Below are 18,728 nucleotides of genomic sequence, written 5' to 3' on the forward strand. Positions count from 1 at the left end.
ATTGATTTAATAAATAACTAACCAGAATTATGATGTTAGAACTCCATCTAACCATCTCATGTAACTGTATAAACTTGTGCACCTGTAACCCGTGGCTGATCCAATTATTAATGTACTCAGGCTTAAACACGCAATATGTATACATGAAATTGTATTCGTTAAAAGAAAAATCAGACCACACTGAATCTCGTTGTGAAACAAAGGCCATGGTTTGCCCCGTTGGTGTTATTCAGGAAAATTCAGGCGGCGAAGATATAATCCAATCCATCGCACCCATAGCTTAAGAAACACTGCTATATAGCAATCCTACAGTAACTGTAAGAACAGAGTGCTAGCGGATAGGAATATGAAGGGAACCCAGAAGGATTCTGAAGAGGTGTCATCACCTGTCGTGTAAAGGCAGGGAAATGTTGATGCAAACGAAATTCCAACACAATTTTACCGGCAAAAAAAGTTAATAATAATAATTCCCCAATTAATTCACAACCTACACTCTTGAGAAAGGATGAACGTAAAAAACAATTACCCTTCAAGTATGGGTCTTTTAAACAGGAAAGTACAGGAAGTCAGCAAACCCCCCCCCCCCCCCATTCATTATGGGACTGAATGCACACGGGTGGGGCAGGGCTTGGCCGGCAGCTCCAGGCTGCTCTCCCTCCTGCAGCAGGACGGCAGGTCGCTGGGACAGGCCTCTTCAACAGGGCCATGCAGCCCCTGAGTGGAGATCTGCTGAATGCGTTGCCTGGAGACAAGAAAATAGAGGGGGGGGGGGGGGGGGGGGTGTCACTGGAGGTCAAGGCCAACAATGGCTTTCAAACCCACAGCTGTGTTCACAAACATTTCAATCCTTTATTGCAATCAGCATATTATATTTTAATGGCAGTTTTCCCCGTTTGCGTCATAGGTATTAAGATCCTGTTGATGGAATGTTCCTTGTGTTTTTAGTCAGTTGATGTATTTTAATGTTGACTGATTTATGTACTTTTTAAAAATGGTGTTGTGGAGCCAATGCCACTGAATGATAGAGAAGTTTTCTATTCTTTTAACAAAATACACTGAATGTGGATACGCTGAAGGTTAGGACATAAAACAGATTTCAAAAACCACACCGCACCTTTAAAGACCACGAGACCAAAATAAGCTGTTCAGCCACACCTGGCATCTTTGCATTGATACACATGTTTTTGGGGATCATTCTGCATCTTCCCCATAAAGCTAAATGCTACAAATAAGGCGAAACACGACAGAAAACTTAAGGAACTTAGGCACATACCACACACTTCGGGACATCACATAGTGGATGTCGGGCTTCTGGAAGCCGTTGAAGTTGGAGGACATGGTGATGGTGTAGGCCCCCATGTTGTGGAACAGCAGCCATTCGCCCACCTGCAGGTCAGGCAGGATGCACTGCTCCACAATGCGGTCCAGCCCGTCGCAGGTCTGGCCCCAGATGCTGCAGGGGTAGGTGCGCTCACCCGGCTTGAGTTTCTGCAATGAGGCAGAGAGAACTCACTCACGAGCAAACGCAAACATGACCTGGCACTGCAACCGGACGAGGGCACTTATGAGGACACACAAACAAATATGATCTGGCACTGCAATTTCGCAGTGTTGCCAGGACTATGAAAGCACCCTGACAGTTGACGGTCTTTGTGCTCGCACCTTATGCGGACTTGCCAGGACATGCTGAAAAAGGACATCGAAGAACGAACCATAGACCCCCTCGTTCACGTAGTACATCAGGGTCCTGTTGTTGGCCCCATCATTTTCATCTGTGACAGTGGGGGGAAGTGGAGTTAGAGCTGTGTGAGGAGAAACAGGTGCCATCTGACAGGTGACCTAGTTATACTTCAGATCTTTTGAGGCATGTAGTATGTTCTGACTTTCTGCAGACAGAGCTAAAACTGGCTAAAGAGCTTAATGATGGAGCATGTGGCTTGTACACCATTTTCCTGACCCCACCACACTTACAATCACAGGCTAACTGCTCCTTCATCACCACCTTCTTGGCGATGATGTTAACCGCCAGCGTGTAGGCTGAAGTCACATAGTAGCGGCCTGGCTCAGCGATTACTTGGACTTCAGAGTTGGCTGGAAAGTACTTGTCCAGCGCTGGGTTTATAACAGCTGTGAACTGGGGACGAGGACGTACAGGTCAGATCAGCCAAGATTAAAACCCACCTGCTCTTCAAGCTCATGGAGGTTGTTCATACAACCTCCATTCACACAAGGGATACTCTTAGTCTGGCCCAGAAGGTCAGCAGGACTGCTTGTTCTCTCTTCTACCTTACAGCTAACTGGCTGATTGATGAATGTCACCGATTGGCCAGAGATTCCACTCACATGTCAACAGAGGTCAAAACCATTCCCTGTTTGGAAATGAAAAATAAAAGCCAGCAGAACTACTTGCCTCAAGGACCAGATTTGTGCATGGATAATTTACACATTCATTTCTACCCTAGGTCTTTTCCAGTGGATACAGGTCTGGCACTAGAAGCCTGATTCAAATAATCAGCTGATCATGATTTACAAAGAGGGTGAATCAGGTGCTTTTATGTGCTAGGCTGAAACAAAGACCTGCACCCACATCATCCTCTTACCAGAAAAGATCTGAAACTTGTCTGTACACTCTGTGTGATTTCCAAGAGAGAGAGAGTGGAGAAATTACCTCCTCAAACTTCTGATCGGAGTCGTCGGACCCAGGGAATCCCCCGCCAATGTCCAGAAGGGTCATATTGTAGCCCAGCTCCACCTGCAAAACAACCAGAGGTCAGTCATGAGCCCACATCTTTAACACAATGCAGACTCCTACTTCCACAGATAAGACCACCGCGCAGCAAGCCACAAAAGCAAAGCTTGATCAGCTATGACAGGAATCTGAAGGTCCACTCCCTGATAGGTTGTCACATCTACTGGATTTTGGTGTGCTTCAGCACTTAAAGGCTCCGTTGAAGTCATTTATTGTCTAAGGTCCACTCACCTTGTTTCCAGGGGCAAAATGTTACTGCTGATTAAAGATCAGAAAAAAATAAATAAATGAGAAAACTGAAATCCTCTAGGGTTGGAATTTGAGATCTCTGAGCTAAAGGGTTTATTGTCGAACTGGGTAGTTTTACAACACTTAATGGCAGTTGAAGCTCCAACTGCCGGCTGAGTGGAACGTTTCACACAGTGTCGGGCGCTCACCCCCATGTCGAAGACGCAGCGGGCGTCTGAGATGGCCTGGCTGTAGGTCTCGGGGTCGGTGCAGCCGCTGCCCACGTGGAAGCTGACCCCGATGATGTCGAGGCCCAGCTCCCGCGCGCGCTCCAGGAGCAGTCGGCTGCTCTCCAGCGTCGCCCCAAACTTATTGCTCATCTGGAAGACTGCCATTGAGTCGTCCGTGGCGATGCGCAGCACCAGCCTGAGGAAGAGGAGGAGGAAGGGGAGGGAGGAGTGAGTGAAGGCTGAGATTTTCCAAAGGACACACACGGACAAGGAAACTAAAGTCTGTAGAACACTGTTTATACATTTAAAGTTTCCATTTATCCAAATATCTATCCATCCATCCAAATATCTATTATCATCTATCCACCCATTCATCTATCCATCCATCCATGCAAATATCCTTCCATCCAAATGCCCATCCATCCATCCAGATAGTTATCCACATCCATCAATCCATCTATCTATCCATCTTCTGAAATGGCTATTCTCCAAGTATCTATTCAGTCAGGACCACTGGCGTCGAAGTTAGAATCATTATTAATAATTTAAAAAGGCAATACAGGGATTTTTTGGCATCATGTTTGTTCTGGAAGCACTCCTGGCAAACAGCGATACTGGTAGAATGCATCCCCAACAGACCTTAATTTTGCACATGCAATTCTAGGACAGAGAGGAGACACAACTAGCTTTATCTTCTCTCTCTCTGTCAAAAAGTTATTTATTTTAGTTATTTTTCAATCTTTGACTATCATGCTGTGTTATCCTTTGAGCATCATGTGGTGTTATCCTTTGAGTATCATCCTGAGTCATCCTATGGTCAAAAAGCATTGGAAATCTGCCTAGGGAACCCATGGCTCAAAAATGCAAACCTACTTCGGTTAATAGGACTACAAACTCATGGGCCTGCATGTGCACCACCAGACCAGGGTACTCTCCCAACCTGCTGCACAATTAGCATTTATATTTGTTTGGGCCAACACAAATGGGTCCATGCAAATTATCTTCCTGAAATATGTAACACAAAGCTGGAAGACATTTTTCAGATAAGGAGTCAGGAATAAACTAACTGAATATCAAAACAATGCTTACATTGTGCTGTTAATTCTGCACTCTCATAATGATGTGCCCTCTTGCTGATCATGCCAAACTCTCATTCTTTCATGACATCTCGTGTGGTTCTTTGGTGTGATTTGGAAACCAACAAGTTGCGCCTCCTGCTACAAATTATGCCTCTTAAGTCCAGCCCCTTTCTTGCAGTCCGTGGACAGAACTTTCTTGAAAAGAGCGAAAGAATATGGCAGTCAGTGCCAGTCACTCACTTGGCGTTTTCATGGTAACGGGCGACCTTCGTGAGCTCCACCTCGCTGTCGAAGGTCATCATCTGGACCCCGTGGGCAGAGGCGTACTTAATGTGGGACACCTGCTTGCAGGGGTTGGCATAGATGATCCTGCTGGGGTCCACCCCGAGAGACTGCACCTGCTGGATCTCATTCTGAAAAAGGGGGACAGATGCAGGCAAACACAGGGTCACGGGACATCCTGAATGGTTCAGATTAAGACATGTTTAACTGCCATCTAATCTACAAATGAACTGGCACACTACTAGTAAGCAGGCATGAGAAGAATGCTCCAATATAGGAGTCATAATCTGATATTCCTGCACATTAAAATAATAAAATGAAGTTGAAGGGAAAAAACTTGGAGGACATTCTCTTACTTGATTGTTTGTGCTTGATATGAGAGAGAGAGAGAGAAAGAGAGAGAGACAGTGGAAGAAGTTCGAGTAGAGTTCAGAAGCTAACTAAGGTCTCCGTACCCACCTTGCAGCTATTTTTAATCTGTCTCTCTCACATGGTGTAGTCCCCTCCTTTTATAAACCTGCTGCTCTCACGCCCAATCTCAAGAAACCCTGTCTCACCTTTAACAATTAGAGGTTGGCATATCTCCAACCTCTCTTTCCTCGCCAAGACCCTGGACTGCATTGTTCCATCCCAACTTCAAGCCTTCATGTAGTGCCACGATCTCTTTAAACTAGCATAGCAGTTTCCAGTTCCTTAACTGAATTCATCCAAAATGATTTGCTCCCGTTTTTTTCTTGTTTCCACGCCAAACACAGATGATCAGTTGCAGGAAAGGTCCAGTAGCTCTCAGCTGTTCTCAGCTGCATGTGTGGACGTACCGGTAGTGCACTGCACTTAGCACTTCACCAGGCTGTCAATCTTGATTAGACATCGATATTAATACATAAATGAGTGCATCACATATTCCACTAGGTCTCCTCCTTCCCTGTTATAGGGAAGTTTAATTAAATAAGGTACAGGGACACTAATCGCCACCATCTTACATTAAGAAAATTGATAAAGCGGTATTTTGTCTAATATCTTGTAATTAGCCAATTAAGCCAAGGTAATTGACAGAAACACAAGCACTCAAACACAAACTGCTGCAGGAGCAAAGCTGCTTCTTGTGTAGGGCAGTACCTTGCTGGCGCAGTCGAACCCCGTCCCCAGAGTGGCAAGCGTCATGACAACGGTGCGGCTGTCGTTGCACTTGACGGCGTAGAAGGGCGTGACGCGGGGCAGGGCACGCACCCACCTCAGGTGCTTCTTCAGGACCTCCCCCAAGTCCGCCACGTAGAAGGCATCTTTGTCGTCCTGGTGAATGGCGAGAGGGGACGTCAAGGACACCGAGCACGAAACACAACCGGCAAAGAATTCAACGACATCATCAAAACACTAGCAGCGAGGCAAGACGCCAGAATCGTGGATCTCAAATTTTGGTCAGTGAGATGTGCAAGTGTGTGTCAGTTTCAAGTACTTCCCTCAAGAGACTGAATGGCTAAAGAGTCCACACACCTTGTTTCAAAGACCTAAAATGACTGCTCATTGAAACCTCTGAACCTCTGAAAACACTGCAACCTTCGAGAACGGTTTAAGATTTTGCTGCACACGCTCACTCACCGACATGGACAGCTCATTGATCCTCTGCTCAAGGCAGTCACGGGCACAAAACCCCTCCTCCAGGAAAGTGAAGTCAAAGTCCGCCGGAGTGTAAGAGCTCATGGTCTCGCAGTTTCTTTTATTTCTTTTTTAGAAACTGGTTTCAAAAATATCTACAGAGACAAAAGAGAAATGTTGCTGCAAAGAAAGCACCTGTGTTATCCTAAAGTAAGTTTTATCAAAGTTTTCAAACAATACGACTTCCCTGACTGAAGACGGCAAGCCAGCCCAAGTAAATGCGTTATCTGCCACTCACTTGTGTGTAAATGCAAATCGGAACTGGGAGATCTTACATGGTTGTGTAGGAGATCATGCAAACTTTATGAGGTACAGAGCAGCCAGGCCGGTTCGCTGATGAAGTTACATTACATTACATTACATTACATTACAGGCATTTGGCAGACGCTCTTATCCAGAGTGACGTACAACAAAGTGTATAACCATAACCAGGAACAAGTATGACAAAACCCCTAGAGAGAAGTACCGGTCCAAGTGCAGGGAACAACAGCATAGTTCAACTTGGACCCTGAAGGTTAAACTGATTAACACTAAACAACGAGAACGGCAACAACGCAGTCTATGGAAAAAATACAAGCAGAAACCTTTCAGAAAAGACTGGAGGGCTGGGCCCACCAAGAAGCCAGTGTAGGCTTTCCTCGATGCATTTATTCTGCAAAGAGGGAAACAGGAAAGGATATACAACATAGCTCAGGAGGTAAGCCCGATTGTCTGGCAGTCGGAGGGTTGCTGGTTCAAACCCCGCCCTGGGCGTGTCGAAGTGTGAGCAAGACACCTAACCCCTAACTGCTCTGGCGAATGAGAGGCATCAATTGTAAAGCGCTTCGGATAAAAGCGCTATATAAATGCAGTCCATTTACCATATACACCTTTTAATTGCATTGCATTGGGCACTGGGCAGGGGAACATCAAAACGTGCTTGACATGCCAAAGCACTAGCACACCCAAAAAAGATTGTTAACTGGCAGTAAAAGGAGCAAACTGTCAATAATGGCACTCGGACATGAAATCAGTCTTAAATCTGAACATCTCATTAACGTGATGTTGGGTAAAAATGTGGGGAGTTCACACTTAACACTGACTAGCGTGACTTCCAACCTGAATTTCTTAAGAATGAAGCTAACCTGCTATGGAAAGCCACTGATGCCAAAACATTTTTTTAAAAATTTGCCTCATCAAGTACTTCAAGTACATGCACTTCATGCCAAGGCAAAAATCGCTGTGTAAACAGGGCGTTATTGCTTGCATCAACACGGATAAAAGAGCCACAGGCAGTAGAAATGCAGCAATGGTACCAAATACAAATACTATATTCGGCTACACTCAAATAATGCGTTCTCTCCAAAAATATTTCACCATCCTGAATTTGGCCAGTATTATTTGGAGTCTGGTATTTTTTCCCACCTCTTTGATACAATTCACTCAGCACCGAGTTCCTCAATTGGACATAACAACACACACCTTTATGGTTTACTATTGGCTGAAACCCAATATGCCCAAAAGACAATTATCCTGTACCTTGACAATAACCCCATCACCTGGGCAACGCTCCCCGCCTGCTATCGTGCCATGGGTCTGCCTGACATTGAAGCAATGATGCCCAACACTTCCTCAGGTGTCGCTAAGACAGTGGAAAACCAGTGACGTCATGATTACACAAGAGGAACCACATTTCCGAGACCAAGACCACCACCTGGTGCAATTACCAGACCTAATTCCCCTTTGAAGATAATTAGGTCCATCGTGGTATGCGTGAGACATATACGCGTGTCATCGCATGCACACGCGCATGTGTGACGACATCACAGCAGACGCATCTGTCAGTGCGTGTGCGTGTGTGCGGGTAATGCCCGTACACTGTTAAACGATAGCGACAGGTACATGCGTCATCGCAAGCTTGTGTGTGGGGCCATATGTGGGTGTACATTGCATGGTTAAATCTTAGCAGCATGTAGGGTGAAACTGGTCTTTAAAATCCCCAGTTTACCTCTACTGCATGACATTGGCAAGCTATTCCATGCAGTGTCTACTCTCTGCATGCAAAAATACTTCCTATAAAAGCTGTGTGGAATTTGACTTTCACTAATTTACATTTATGACCTCAACCTGAAGAATCTCTTGTAGTTCACGTTGTTAATCCGTTTTATGAATTGAAAAGATTAAGCATCATATGTCTTTCCTCGTCACTTTCCCTCATCTTTTATACCCAAAACCAATTTGGAAGCCCTTCTTTGAACCTTTTCCTTTTGTTCCTTCACAAAGTAGCCCTGCCTTGTTTTTATTTCAAACTTGTTGAACTTTACAATTAGCTATATTTAATTTCATTTGCCAGGTTTCTGTCCACTTCTTCTGGATTCTGTTTACATCTTCTTGGATTACTTTAATAGATATCAAACTGTTAGCTGAACCTCCCAGTTTTGTATCATCTGCAAATTTAAGTCATTTTAATATCCCTGTCAATATCATTTATATGAATGAGGAAGAGCAACGGTTCCAGCACCGATAACAGTGGAACTCCACTACCCACAGTACCCTGCACTGATCCCTCCTACTACTACTCTTTGTTTTCTGCCTTGTAGCCAGTTCAGAGCCCACTTCGAAGTACTTCCTGTAGTTCCCACTGTCTTCATTCTGACAATGAATCTCTTATGTTGTACCTTATAAAATGCTTGTAGGAAATATAAAAATATATTATAAGCCCTGGTCCAATCAAAACACTTGGTAATTTCCTCAAAGAATGCCAAAAGGTTTCTCAGTGATGACCTTCCCTTCCAAAATCCATACTAGCTATCCCTTAGGATGTTATTATTTTAAACAAATAATTCTAACTTGTCTCTAATGATAAATTCCAGTATTTTACATGCGATGCAAGTTAAACTGACAGGCCTGTAGTTTCCTGGATCAGTACGGTCCCCCTTTCTTATATATTGGCATTATATTACCTCACTTCCAATCGTCCGCTATTTCTCCTGGCTGTCTAAAAATACTTGCCAATGGTTTAAAGATGATCTCACCTCACTCTTTCAGTGCCCTTGGGTATATGTCTTGTTACCTGATTTGTCTTTAGTTTATTAGTTTACATAGTATTTCTTTGTCCCCTATTTCAATATTTGCTAACGCATTTAGAGAACTGAATATGCCTTCCAACCAATTAGTAACCCCCTCCTGGCACAGTAAATTTTTCAACTATGTAAATATTATTTAAGGCATCAGGCATATCCTCATTCTTAAAAAGCAAACATTTTCGGTTACTTTTTGCATCTGGGCCAATTTGCATTTCAAAGAGCCCTTTAAAAAAAAACAACAACAAAAAAAAAAAAAACCCTAGCACTCATATTACAGTATTCAGCCATATTACTCTTAATAGCTTCTCTGTTCATGCTATATAGTTTATTCTTTTTTCTCAAACTCTCCCATATAGCTTTCCCCCAGGGAGACTGTTTTTTAAAAACAGTTGGGAAACGCTGCCCTAAGCCATGTCTCTGTAATCACAACTATGTCGTAGCTCCCAATATTCATAAAAGCCTCAAGTTCCAAACATGTATTTAAAAAAAAAAAAAAATACTTCTAGCATTTAAACAAAGACATTTAGAATATTACTTCTACACATCCTCACCATTTCCTCGCTCCCCACGCCTCAAGTTACCCCTACTAACAATATGCTTTAAAACAATTTTTTATCGACGTTCTCACTATTAGCTAGCCCTGTCAGCCTCCATTTTTTCACTCTATAACCTCTCTGCCCACAAAGTCCCTAGTTTAAATAACCCTGTGCTACCGTGGAAGAATTTAACAGACTGGCTTTTATTCTGAGGAAAATTACAATGATGACCCATTTCGGGTGTATTTCTTTATGCTTCGTGCCTTATCGCGGTTTCCTGGCAGTTTGACATATCATGCAGGCATGCTGCCAAATATGTTTAGCGGTTCCACATATGACGCTCAGATTTAGCATACTTGTGGATAAGGCGTTTTTGATACAGGGCACAGATTGATACATTGATTCATGTATAGATTTACCTGCTATACACTACACTAATTTTTAAGTTTTTTTAATTTTTAATTTTTATTTTTTTAAAGAAACTGATACTTTTATTCACCAAGGTAGCATTAAATTAGGTTGTGAAACACGTAAAAATATATATAAATAAATAAATAAATAATAATAAAACATTAAATCACTTACCTACAAAGAGTAGGCTATGTCCATTAGACGGGAAGGCTGGATATAAAATGTATTGTGCTGCCTTGACCAGCTGAGCTCCGGACGGTAGCCACAGTAGCCTACTTCGGACTTTTCTGTGGCCAATCTGAGGTGTCACAGTAGTACCTGTACTTAAAGGCTTGTTGTTTCCGAGATCGGAAGTTAGTTATAGAAACTGCGGAGTTTAGTGCACTATACAACGCCCAAGAAATACTTGAAATGCAGGATTCGTCAGGGTATATTAATATGGGCTTTTCATAAACTTTGAATCGGCTTTTCATAAACCCTACGCCAATTGTAAATTTGGGAAATTAGCGAGACAGAAAAATATATTTGTACATATCCACGATTAAATTTAAATTAATTAAATTAAAACAAAATATATTCAGATTTATATTAGGTAATTCCACAAAAAAAGTCAATTCCACAATGTTAAACAGGGGCGGCTCTAGAATGCATTGACAAAGTGAGTAAGTTAAAATAACTGTCGGACTTTCACTTCAAATGTAATGAGCACGCCTCACACATCAATTTTTATCGGCAGACAACGATGGAAGAGAAAATGTGACACAATTAAATAAACATATAATGGAATAAATATGCAATGAAATAAATACATTAATAATGAAATAAATAAATAAGCAATTAAATAATACAGTACAATTATAATAAAATTTATGAATGAATTAATGAATTAAAATGAAATAAATATCTATTAATAATTTGTCTCATTTGTTTATTTATTATTATTATTATTATTATTATTATTATTATTATTTATTTATTTATTTATTTCTGTAGGACATTTTGCACGTTGGCTCTTTTTATTAATTGCCTCGCGTGTTCATTTACATTCATTTCAGGACGTTTCTTTCAAAACGACTCGACCTGTCAGTCTCCATTGAAGGGGCGGGGTCAGATATGATCATAAAGAGACAGCGCAAGAATCACCACTATGAAGGCAAACGGTCCGTCGCACTCCATAGAGTCAGTATTAGCGGTCAGATTGACATGCCTTAAACTGGACTGAATAACGGAACTGGTAATTGTTCAATTTACCATAACAAAGAATAACTAGCGACCATTAGGATGACAAAGAATAGCAACGAAGTGTAACTTGCTTGAACGTGGACATTAACTAAAGAAGAAAGAAGAATAAGAAAAAAAAAAAAAACGTCACAGCATTGCTTGAAAATATAGGGCAATTTCATTAAAGTCCTTAAAAATGGTGTTCATGCACAGAGATCTGATTATTTTGCACTGGCAAACAAAATTGTTGGGGGTGTTTGCACTTTTGCCTGGCTAGTAATCCCAGCAATTTAGCATGCTATGTCAAAAGTAAGAAATCTGTTAGTCAATCAATTACGTAAATTTGGATTCCTTGGCATACCATACACACAAAATACAGTAGCCAAAAAACACTTCCAGAAAACAAAATTCACTTGCACATTGCCAAAACAGACTCTCCCACCATTGGTTGGAGACAAGTAGAGTGTAATCCTATGTGGTTAATCTGAAATACGTCATTCAAGCTCGATGCAACCACCTAGAAACTCTCTCCCGCTCTCACCTACTGTGACTTGCACTAAATGACACTATCGTGACAGACTGGTATGTGGGCTATGTAGTGAGGATATTAAAAAAAAAAAAAAAACACTCACTAGCCAAAGCTAACCAAACCCTTGAAAAAGCCAACGAGACAGAGAAGAAGAAGAAGAAAAATGACTTGTGCAGAAAAAACAAAAACAAAAAAAAAAAAAAAACACGAACAAAATGGAACATGACAGTGAAAAACAGAGGGAGTATGACACTGATGGCAAAGACGCAGTGCGCGTTCTGTCTGTATCAGATGGAGAAAAACTACATCACCTCACACGACGCATTACGCATTACATTATAAGTTAAAGCTGAGGACGTAGGCCTATGCACCCATTTCAGTGCTGCGACTGGAGTTGTGGATGTGAACACGGAGTAAAACGAACGGTCAATGACACATTTATCACATTACATTTATTTATATTTAGCAGATGCTTTTATCAAAAGCGAAATTACGAAAGTGCTTATCAGGGTCATTGGACAACTACAAAACACAGGTTCAATAAGGTACAAAGCTTTGGGGTTTTTCTTCCATAGCTGCATCCATAACTGCATCCAATCAGGGTTGCCAGAAGTAGTTATGTGCTATCTCTTTCATTCGCACCCCCCAGCATCCCCCACCACACCTCCAGGAACTCATCTTGCCAGGTCAATCGAAGCTTTTCAGGCCACCTTTAATTATGTACAGTGGAAGCGTGGTCGATGAGCTTCAGTCAGGTGGTATGAATGGTGTGGTGCGAATGAAAGAGATTGCACGTAACTACTTCTGGTGGCCAGGACTGGATCCAGCTATGGAAGAAAAACCCAATGCTTCTTCAGTCTGCCAGAAGCTGAGAAATGGCCCGTGGCTGGAGCTGGCTGGAAGAACCATGGCAGAGAGTCCACATAGACTTCACCAGGCCATTTTAAGACCACATGTTCTTAGTTGTTGATGCTCACAGTAAATGGCCTGAGGTTGCCATCATGAAAAGTACTTAATCAGAGATAACCATCAAGGAGCTATCTTCAGCCAATTTGGACTACCACAGCAATTAGTGAGTGATAATGGGCGACAGCTGGTATCTGACAAATTCAAAACCTTCGTGGAAGAAATGGGATCCAGCACATTACGTCAGCACCATATCACCCATCTACCAATGAGTCAGCTGAAAGGTTCGTACAGACCCTGAAGCTAGGTCTAAAATCTTCCCAGAGTAATGGTTCCTGGAACAGATCACAGTGCATTCCTGCTATTTTGAATAGTATGTTCAGGGAACCACTAGAACAGTCTAATGTTCGTTCTTAAAGAAATGGGGCATTCAAGGTAAAGGGTGAGGGAAATTTTTTAAAAGATGTATTTCCATTTGCATTAAGTTTGTCCCTCCAGGCTTGTGGTTGGGCATTATGCACATTACGTGTGTTGCTGTTGCTGCTGAACCTCCGTTCCTCAGTGAAAGATCTATAAAGCGTACTCCTTTCTCTCGTGTGAAAATTCTTAGTTGTAGTTCATTCAAAATAGTGAGTAGATCCTGTGGCCCTTCACCACCTGGGTTGCAGATTTAAACCAGGGGCATCAAGCTTATGTCCTTCTGCAGTAGTTCCCAACCTAGTCCTGCGGGACCCCTGTGTAGGATAGGTTTTCATTCCAACCACATATTCAATCCCAAAAATTTTTAACAAGCTGTTAATTTTTCCTTACTAGGTGCTTTTCATGGTAAGAGGGATTGTTTACACCGTCAAGCCACATCATGACAGAAATAGCTATGCATGCCATGAACTCATGAAGAATAAAAATCCATGTTCACATTCTGCTTAGTGAGCTATATGCATAAAAAGAGGTAACATAAAGTTTTAACTGATGAAAATAAAAAGGTGAATCAATACTATTTGTTCCCCTCGAGGTGACAACCTGAGACACAGTGCATCTGAACATTGAGTTCCACGCTCCACATCCTGTTTGGCAATATTTGCTTAGACACACTCGCAGTTGTTTAGTGTTTGCCCAGAGACACAGTATATACCCGCTTTGAAAGTCTTTGTGTGCATTGTGTGGGTCGGGAGAGTGGCCAACAATTTTATTCTCTAAACAGATTTTGAAGTCATCCATGTAATGGGGTTGGGGTCAGGGACTCTGTACAGGCCAGTCAAGTTCTTCCACAATGTTCTCGACAAAACCATATTTACATGGACCTCGCTGTGTGCCCGGGGGCATTGCCATGCTGAAACGAACAAGGGCCAAACTGTTGGGGAAGCACAGAATCATCTAGAATATGATTGATTGCTAGAACATTAATCTGATGGAAAACGTTTCCTAAATTGTTTCAAGTAAATTGGCCCTGTCTTTTTCATATTTTTTAAAAATATTCTGAAGACAACGTTGTCATTCAAACTTTATGTCACATCAAAGTGTCTAATAACAAAAACTGCCTCGTGCAAGACATTTCAATGAATGTATGAAACTGCTGATCAATACCTCAAGAAAGTATATTCCTCCAGAAGGGATATGTCAACACTATGACAATTGTGTAGCCCACCCACACAATGCACAGAGACTCTCAAACCAAATATATACTGCATCTCTGAGAAAACATAAAACAACGGCAAGTACGTCTAAGCAGATGTGGCCAAACAGGATGTGGAGCGTGGAGGTCAACACTGAGATACGAGACCCACAAAACTGCAATGTGTATTTCCTGAGAGAGAGGGAAGTGGACTACACTTGGTGGATGATGAAGAGAGAACTGGAATGCTTTGTACAGGTTCTGAGTGGTAGACAGATCCCTCCTGTTCTGTTCATTTTTCAGGTACAGCAATAATGTTCCCGGGTCAATGTGACCCGGTGCATGTTTAAACATCCAAAAGTTGTCAGAAACCAAAAAAATCCTAATGAACACTGTTTGGGTACCTAATTACTAACAATTCCATCAAAATTTAGTGCAATGGTGTTATTCACCTCTCACAGATCATGGTTTCATTAGGATAATTCACTCGTTTTTCATAAAAAATACATGTTCACAACTCTTTTTTCTGTATATTGGAAAAACCTAGATATAAAATACACTAGTTTTATATAACATTTAATTTTAAATTTGTTTTACATTTTTAAACATTTTTTTCATGGGGTGATGTTGCTAAATAGAGATGAGACACCTCTTCTGTTCAGGGTCAAATTGACCCGTTCACTTAAAATCAAGCCAAATGAGTCATAAGGATTTTTATTGAAAGTAATCTTTATTTATGCAATGTTTAGAATGTTTAGAACCAGAAATGAACAAAAATGAAAAAGAGATGAGCAATATGAACGAGGCGTGTGTGTGTGTGTGCGTGTGTATCTGTGTATCTACACAGCACATGAGGGACAAGTCGTCACGGTATGCTTTGTGCAAATTAACTTTGCACGTTGCACATGTCTTGCTCATCTTGAGGTAATGCAGACCTGGCACTTTTTCCACTTCCTTCTTCCCCCAGCAGCAACCTAGAAAGATGAGGGAGATGATTAATATGTCTTTTTGCTGATCCCGATCCCCTGACACGCACATATGCACGCGCGCGCGCACACACACACACACACACACACACTTACTTACCTCAGGCACTGGTGTACTAGGTGCAGCCCTCTCCTGGATCTCCCTCACTGTGGCTGCAGTGGCTGGGGTCCTTGTGCTGCCTCCGTTGTATATGCGGTACCACGAGTGCCTTCCCCAGCATCTCGTGGAAGATGCGCCTCTTGTACAGCTTTGACACGTACCACTCAGGAAAAATCTCCGTCCAGATGATGACACTTCTGACCCCTTTTAGCCTCCACTTTCACTGTCGGGTCAAATGGACCCGAACAGTATCTCTGTGATATAAACATGCGGGGGGGGGGGGGGGGGGGGGGAGGGGGGGGGGGGGGCGGGGGGGTTTGCAAATACATAAAATGAACCATTTTCATTTCAAATGTTGATTACACTAATTAAGGCCAGTAGAAGAAGTTTCATACTGAAAAAATACTATTATTTTTACTAGTATATACTAGTATTTTTCCTAGATTTTCGAACTTTAAAAAAGGTCAATTTAACCCGCAACATAACAGGAGGGATATACACTCCTGGGCAAAAAAAAAAATGGGCCAAGCCCAAAATGGCAAAAATTTAAGCTTTTAATGGTATTAACAACAAATCATTGGTCAAAAAAATTTGCAAGAATTAAACAAATGCACTCCTGAGACCTCCTGTGCCACCATTTGCTCGTTTGCTTTTGCTGCAGTGAACTGGTTGGGGAAAAGCTAGAAACAGGGAAATTCACTTATACAGTAGACAAATTAACATAATGTCAAATAAAGGAGTCATGTTTTGTATTTGATTGCATATCATTTGCATGCCATGACTTCCTTATGTCTGTGACCTATCAACATCATCAGAGTCTGGATATGTTATTTTCAGGTTGTCCTACAAGCGATACAAATACTCTTTGCATTTGAATGGATCTCTATGGGAATTTGGGGGTGGGACTAGATTCAGCTGCAAATTATGCTGATACAGTATGGAACACATTTGTTGGCTAAATGGCTTTAAGTCATCAAGGGTCCAAGGTATCAAATGAGCCTCAAACCACCATGCTGCTGCCAGATATGCGGTAGATACTACAAGCATTGTTTCTCCTGATTAATTTTCCATTTGAACGCAATGGAAACAATATTCAGGAGAAACAATGCTTGTAGTATCTACTGCATATCTGAAAGCAGCACGGTGGTTTGAATTATAAATAAAAAGTGAATTATAAATAAAAAGTGATAGTATGAAATTTTATGAGTTGAATGATAAGTATATTTATATTCTGAGTGTATTTCCAATTGATAGAGCACCTATAAGTAAACATGATCTTGGACTTATTATGATCTTGGACTTATTATTATTAAATGACAAACGACATTCTGATGACTGACCTTATTATACCTTATAATTATTATAATAATTATAATTATTATTGTGATAGATTTGTTCCCTTTCAGCTATGGTTATTTGGCTATCATATGTGGCCGCTAGAGGGCAATGTAAGTCTTATTATGTGGACAGAGTAGGCAAAAAGGGAGGCTGATTTACTGATATCTTAAGGCTGGTAATTTTTGTTGTTTTGGCTCTGTACTCCAGCATATTGCATTTGAAATGAAACAGTGAACATGAGGTTAGAGTTCAGACTGTTCGCTTTAATTTGAGGGTATTTACATCCACATTGGGTGATCCATGTAGGAATTATTACGAAAAAATAATAATAAATCCTCACAATTACAGCCACCTTTATTGGTGAAAGGAGACCCCTGATGAAGAAGTTACATTACATTACATTTATTTGGCAGACGCTTTTATCCAAAGCGACGTACAAAAAGTGCATTTCATGGTCATAGACAACTACTAAACACAGGTTCAGTAATACTTATTTTGTACAGCTATTTCTAGCCAAGAACACAGTTTAGTTCGCACAGTGAACACTATTCAGACCTAACCTAACAAGTATCATAATGGCAAAAAAAAATCCAATATTGCAAACCAGGATCATGTGAATTGTAAAAGTGTGAAACTTGCAGAACAAAATTTATATTATGTAGCGTTGTGGCTCCTGTGTGCAAAACGTGGATATGAGGAAATATCATGATGTATGAAAAGAGACTACCTGCTGGATTTAACTGAAATTTCCCATGAGCCTCTTGTCAGAATCCCGAGGCAACAAAGTACGGATGTTCAGGAGGCAGAACTTTGGAAGGAGAGTTACTGAAAAAATCGAGTTAATTTTTACGACTGAACTTGTGCATGTGTGTGCGAGCGTGCAAGTGAGTGTGTACACATCTCTAGGTGCGTGCATATGGCCTGCATTTGCACATGGACACCTTTGATCTTTAAAAAAAAAAATGTTTCTTGAAAATCAGTTGGGGAAAAAGAAGCTGAGGTTCCTGCATCGGCAGCATTAATGCGATTTGCATTAAAAAACGCATTCGTGTAAAGGCATAGGAATGCTTTTATCTGCATTTAAAGGGGAACGAGCCTGGCAACCAGCAGACAGAACAGCTCGTTTGTTTAAAGGGGCAGTTTGCACCAAAAATGAAATGAAACTATGTTTCCGCTTACCTGGAGTGCTATCTATCCATCCAGACAGTTTCCCTGAGATGAGATTTGACGAGTTTTCTAGATATCCACCGCAGCTCAGCCCGATACAACGGGACTTTCATCGGGACCGGCATTCCGGGGCACAGTGTCATCGTTTGTTTTAAAACATACTGGCGCGCTTCACTGCGTGGATATACAAGGTTGCCATTCTTCGGTAGAAAGTTTTTTTTTTCCCACGAAACCACGTACAACAAGGTTCGTGAACGTTTGTGAGTGGCCGAGCAATTATATTTTCTGAAAGGGATGTTGCTGTAGAATTTTTTCGAAAGTAGATTTTTTTTTCCGCTTTGAACGCCACAAAAACTTTCATTTTTTGGGCGAGCTCCCCCTTTTAGACAAAATGGTAAATGGACTGCATTTATATAGCGCTTTTATCCAAAGCGCTTTACAATTGATGCTTCTCATTCACCCATTCACACACACACTCACACACCAAAGGTGAAAGGCTGCCATGCAAAGTACCAATCAACTCATTGGGAGCAATTTAAGAAAGGAGAGGCGAAGTGCTTTTGGTGCTTCTGTCTGCGGATCACAACGAAAGGGACACAGTAGTGTATTTTCAGAAGTCTCTCATCACATGTA

At 41.6% G+C, this 18,728-nt stretch overlaps 1 protein-coding gene across 1 annotated transcript; it reads right to left on the reverse strand.

The window, feature by feature from the left end:
• Positions 1-594: 594 nt before the first annotated feature.
• Positions 595-18,353, reverse strand: LOC118231992 (ornithine decarboxylase-like). Its single transcript, XM_035426520.1, has 10 exons — positions 18,108-18,353; positions 6,168-6,319; positions 5,688-5,861; positions 4,527-4,699; positions 3,187-3,403; positions 2,669-2,752; positions 1,972-2,134; positions 1,663-1,772; positions 1,274-1,488; positions 595-742 (listed from the first exon to the last, which is right to left on the reverse strand). Exons 2-10 carry the CDS (start codon positions 6,267-6,269, stop codon positions 595-597), a joined length of 1,386 nt encoding a protein of 461 aa, XP_035282411.1. The 5' UTR covers positions 6,270-6,319; positions 18,108-18,353.
• Positions 18,354-18,728: the final 375 nt, after the last annotated feature.

The sequence above is a fragment of the Anguilla anguilla genome, chromosome 1 (assembly GCF_013347855.1).
Source record: "Anguilla anguilla isolate fAngAng1 chromosome 1, fAngAng1.pri, whole genome shotgun sequence".
NCBI classification, from domain to species: domain Eukaryota; kingdom Metazoa; phylum Chordata; class Actinopteri; order Anguilliformes; family Anguillidae; genus Anguilla; species Anguilla anguilla.

What these genes read in the sequence shown, in the direction of transcription:
- LOC118231992 (XM_035426520.1), bottom strand. Translation starts at nt 6,269, where the DNA reads ATGAGCTCTTACACTCCGGCGGACTTTGACTTCACTTTCCTGGAGGAG. An exon ending in GCTGCGTCTTCGACATGGGG is followed by an intron (nt 2,753 to 3,186) that starts GTGAGCGCCCGA and finishes GTTGTTTTGCAG; the next exon opens with GTGGAGCTGGGCTACAATAT. An exon ending in TCCTGGCAAGTCCGCATAAG is followed by an intron (nt 1,489 to 1,662) that starts GTGCGAGCACAA and finishes GCCTCATTGCAG; the next exon opens with AAACTCAAGCCGGGTGAGCG.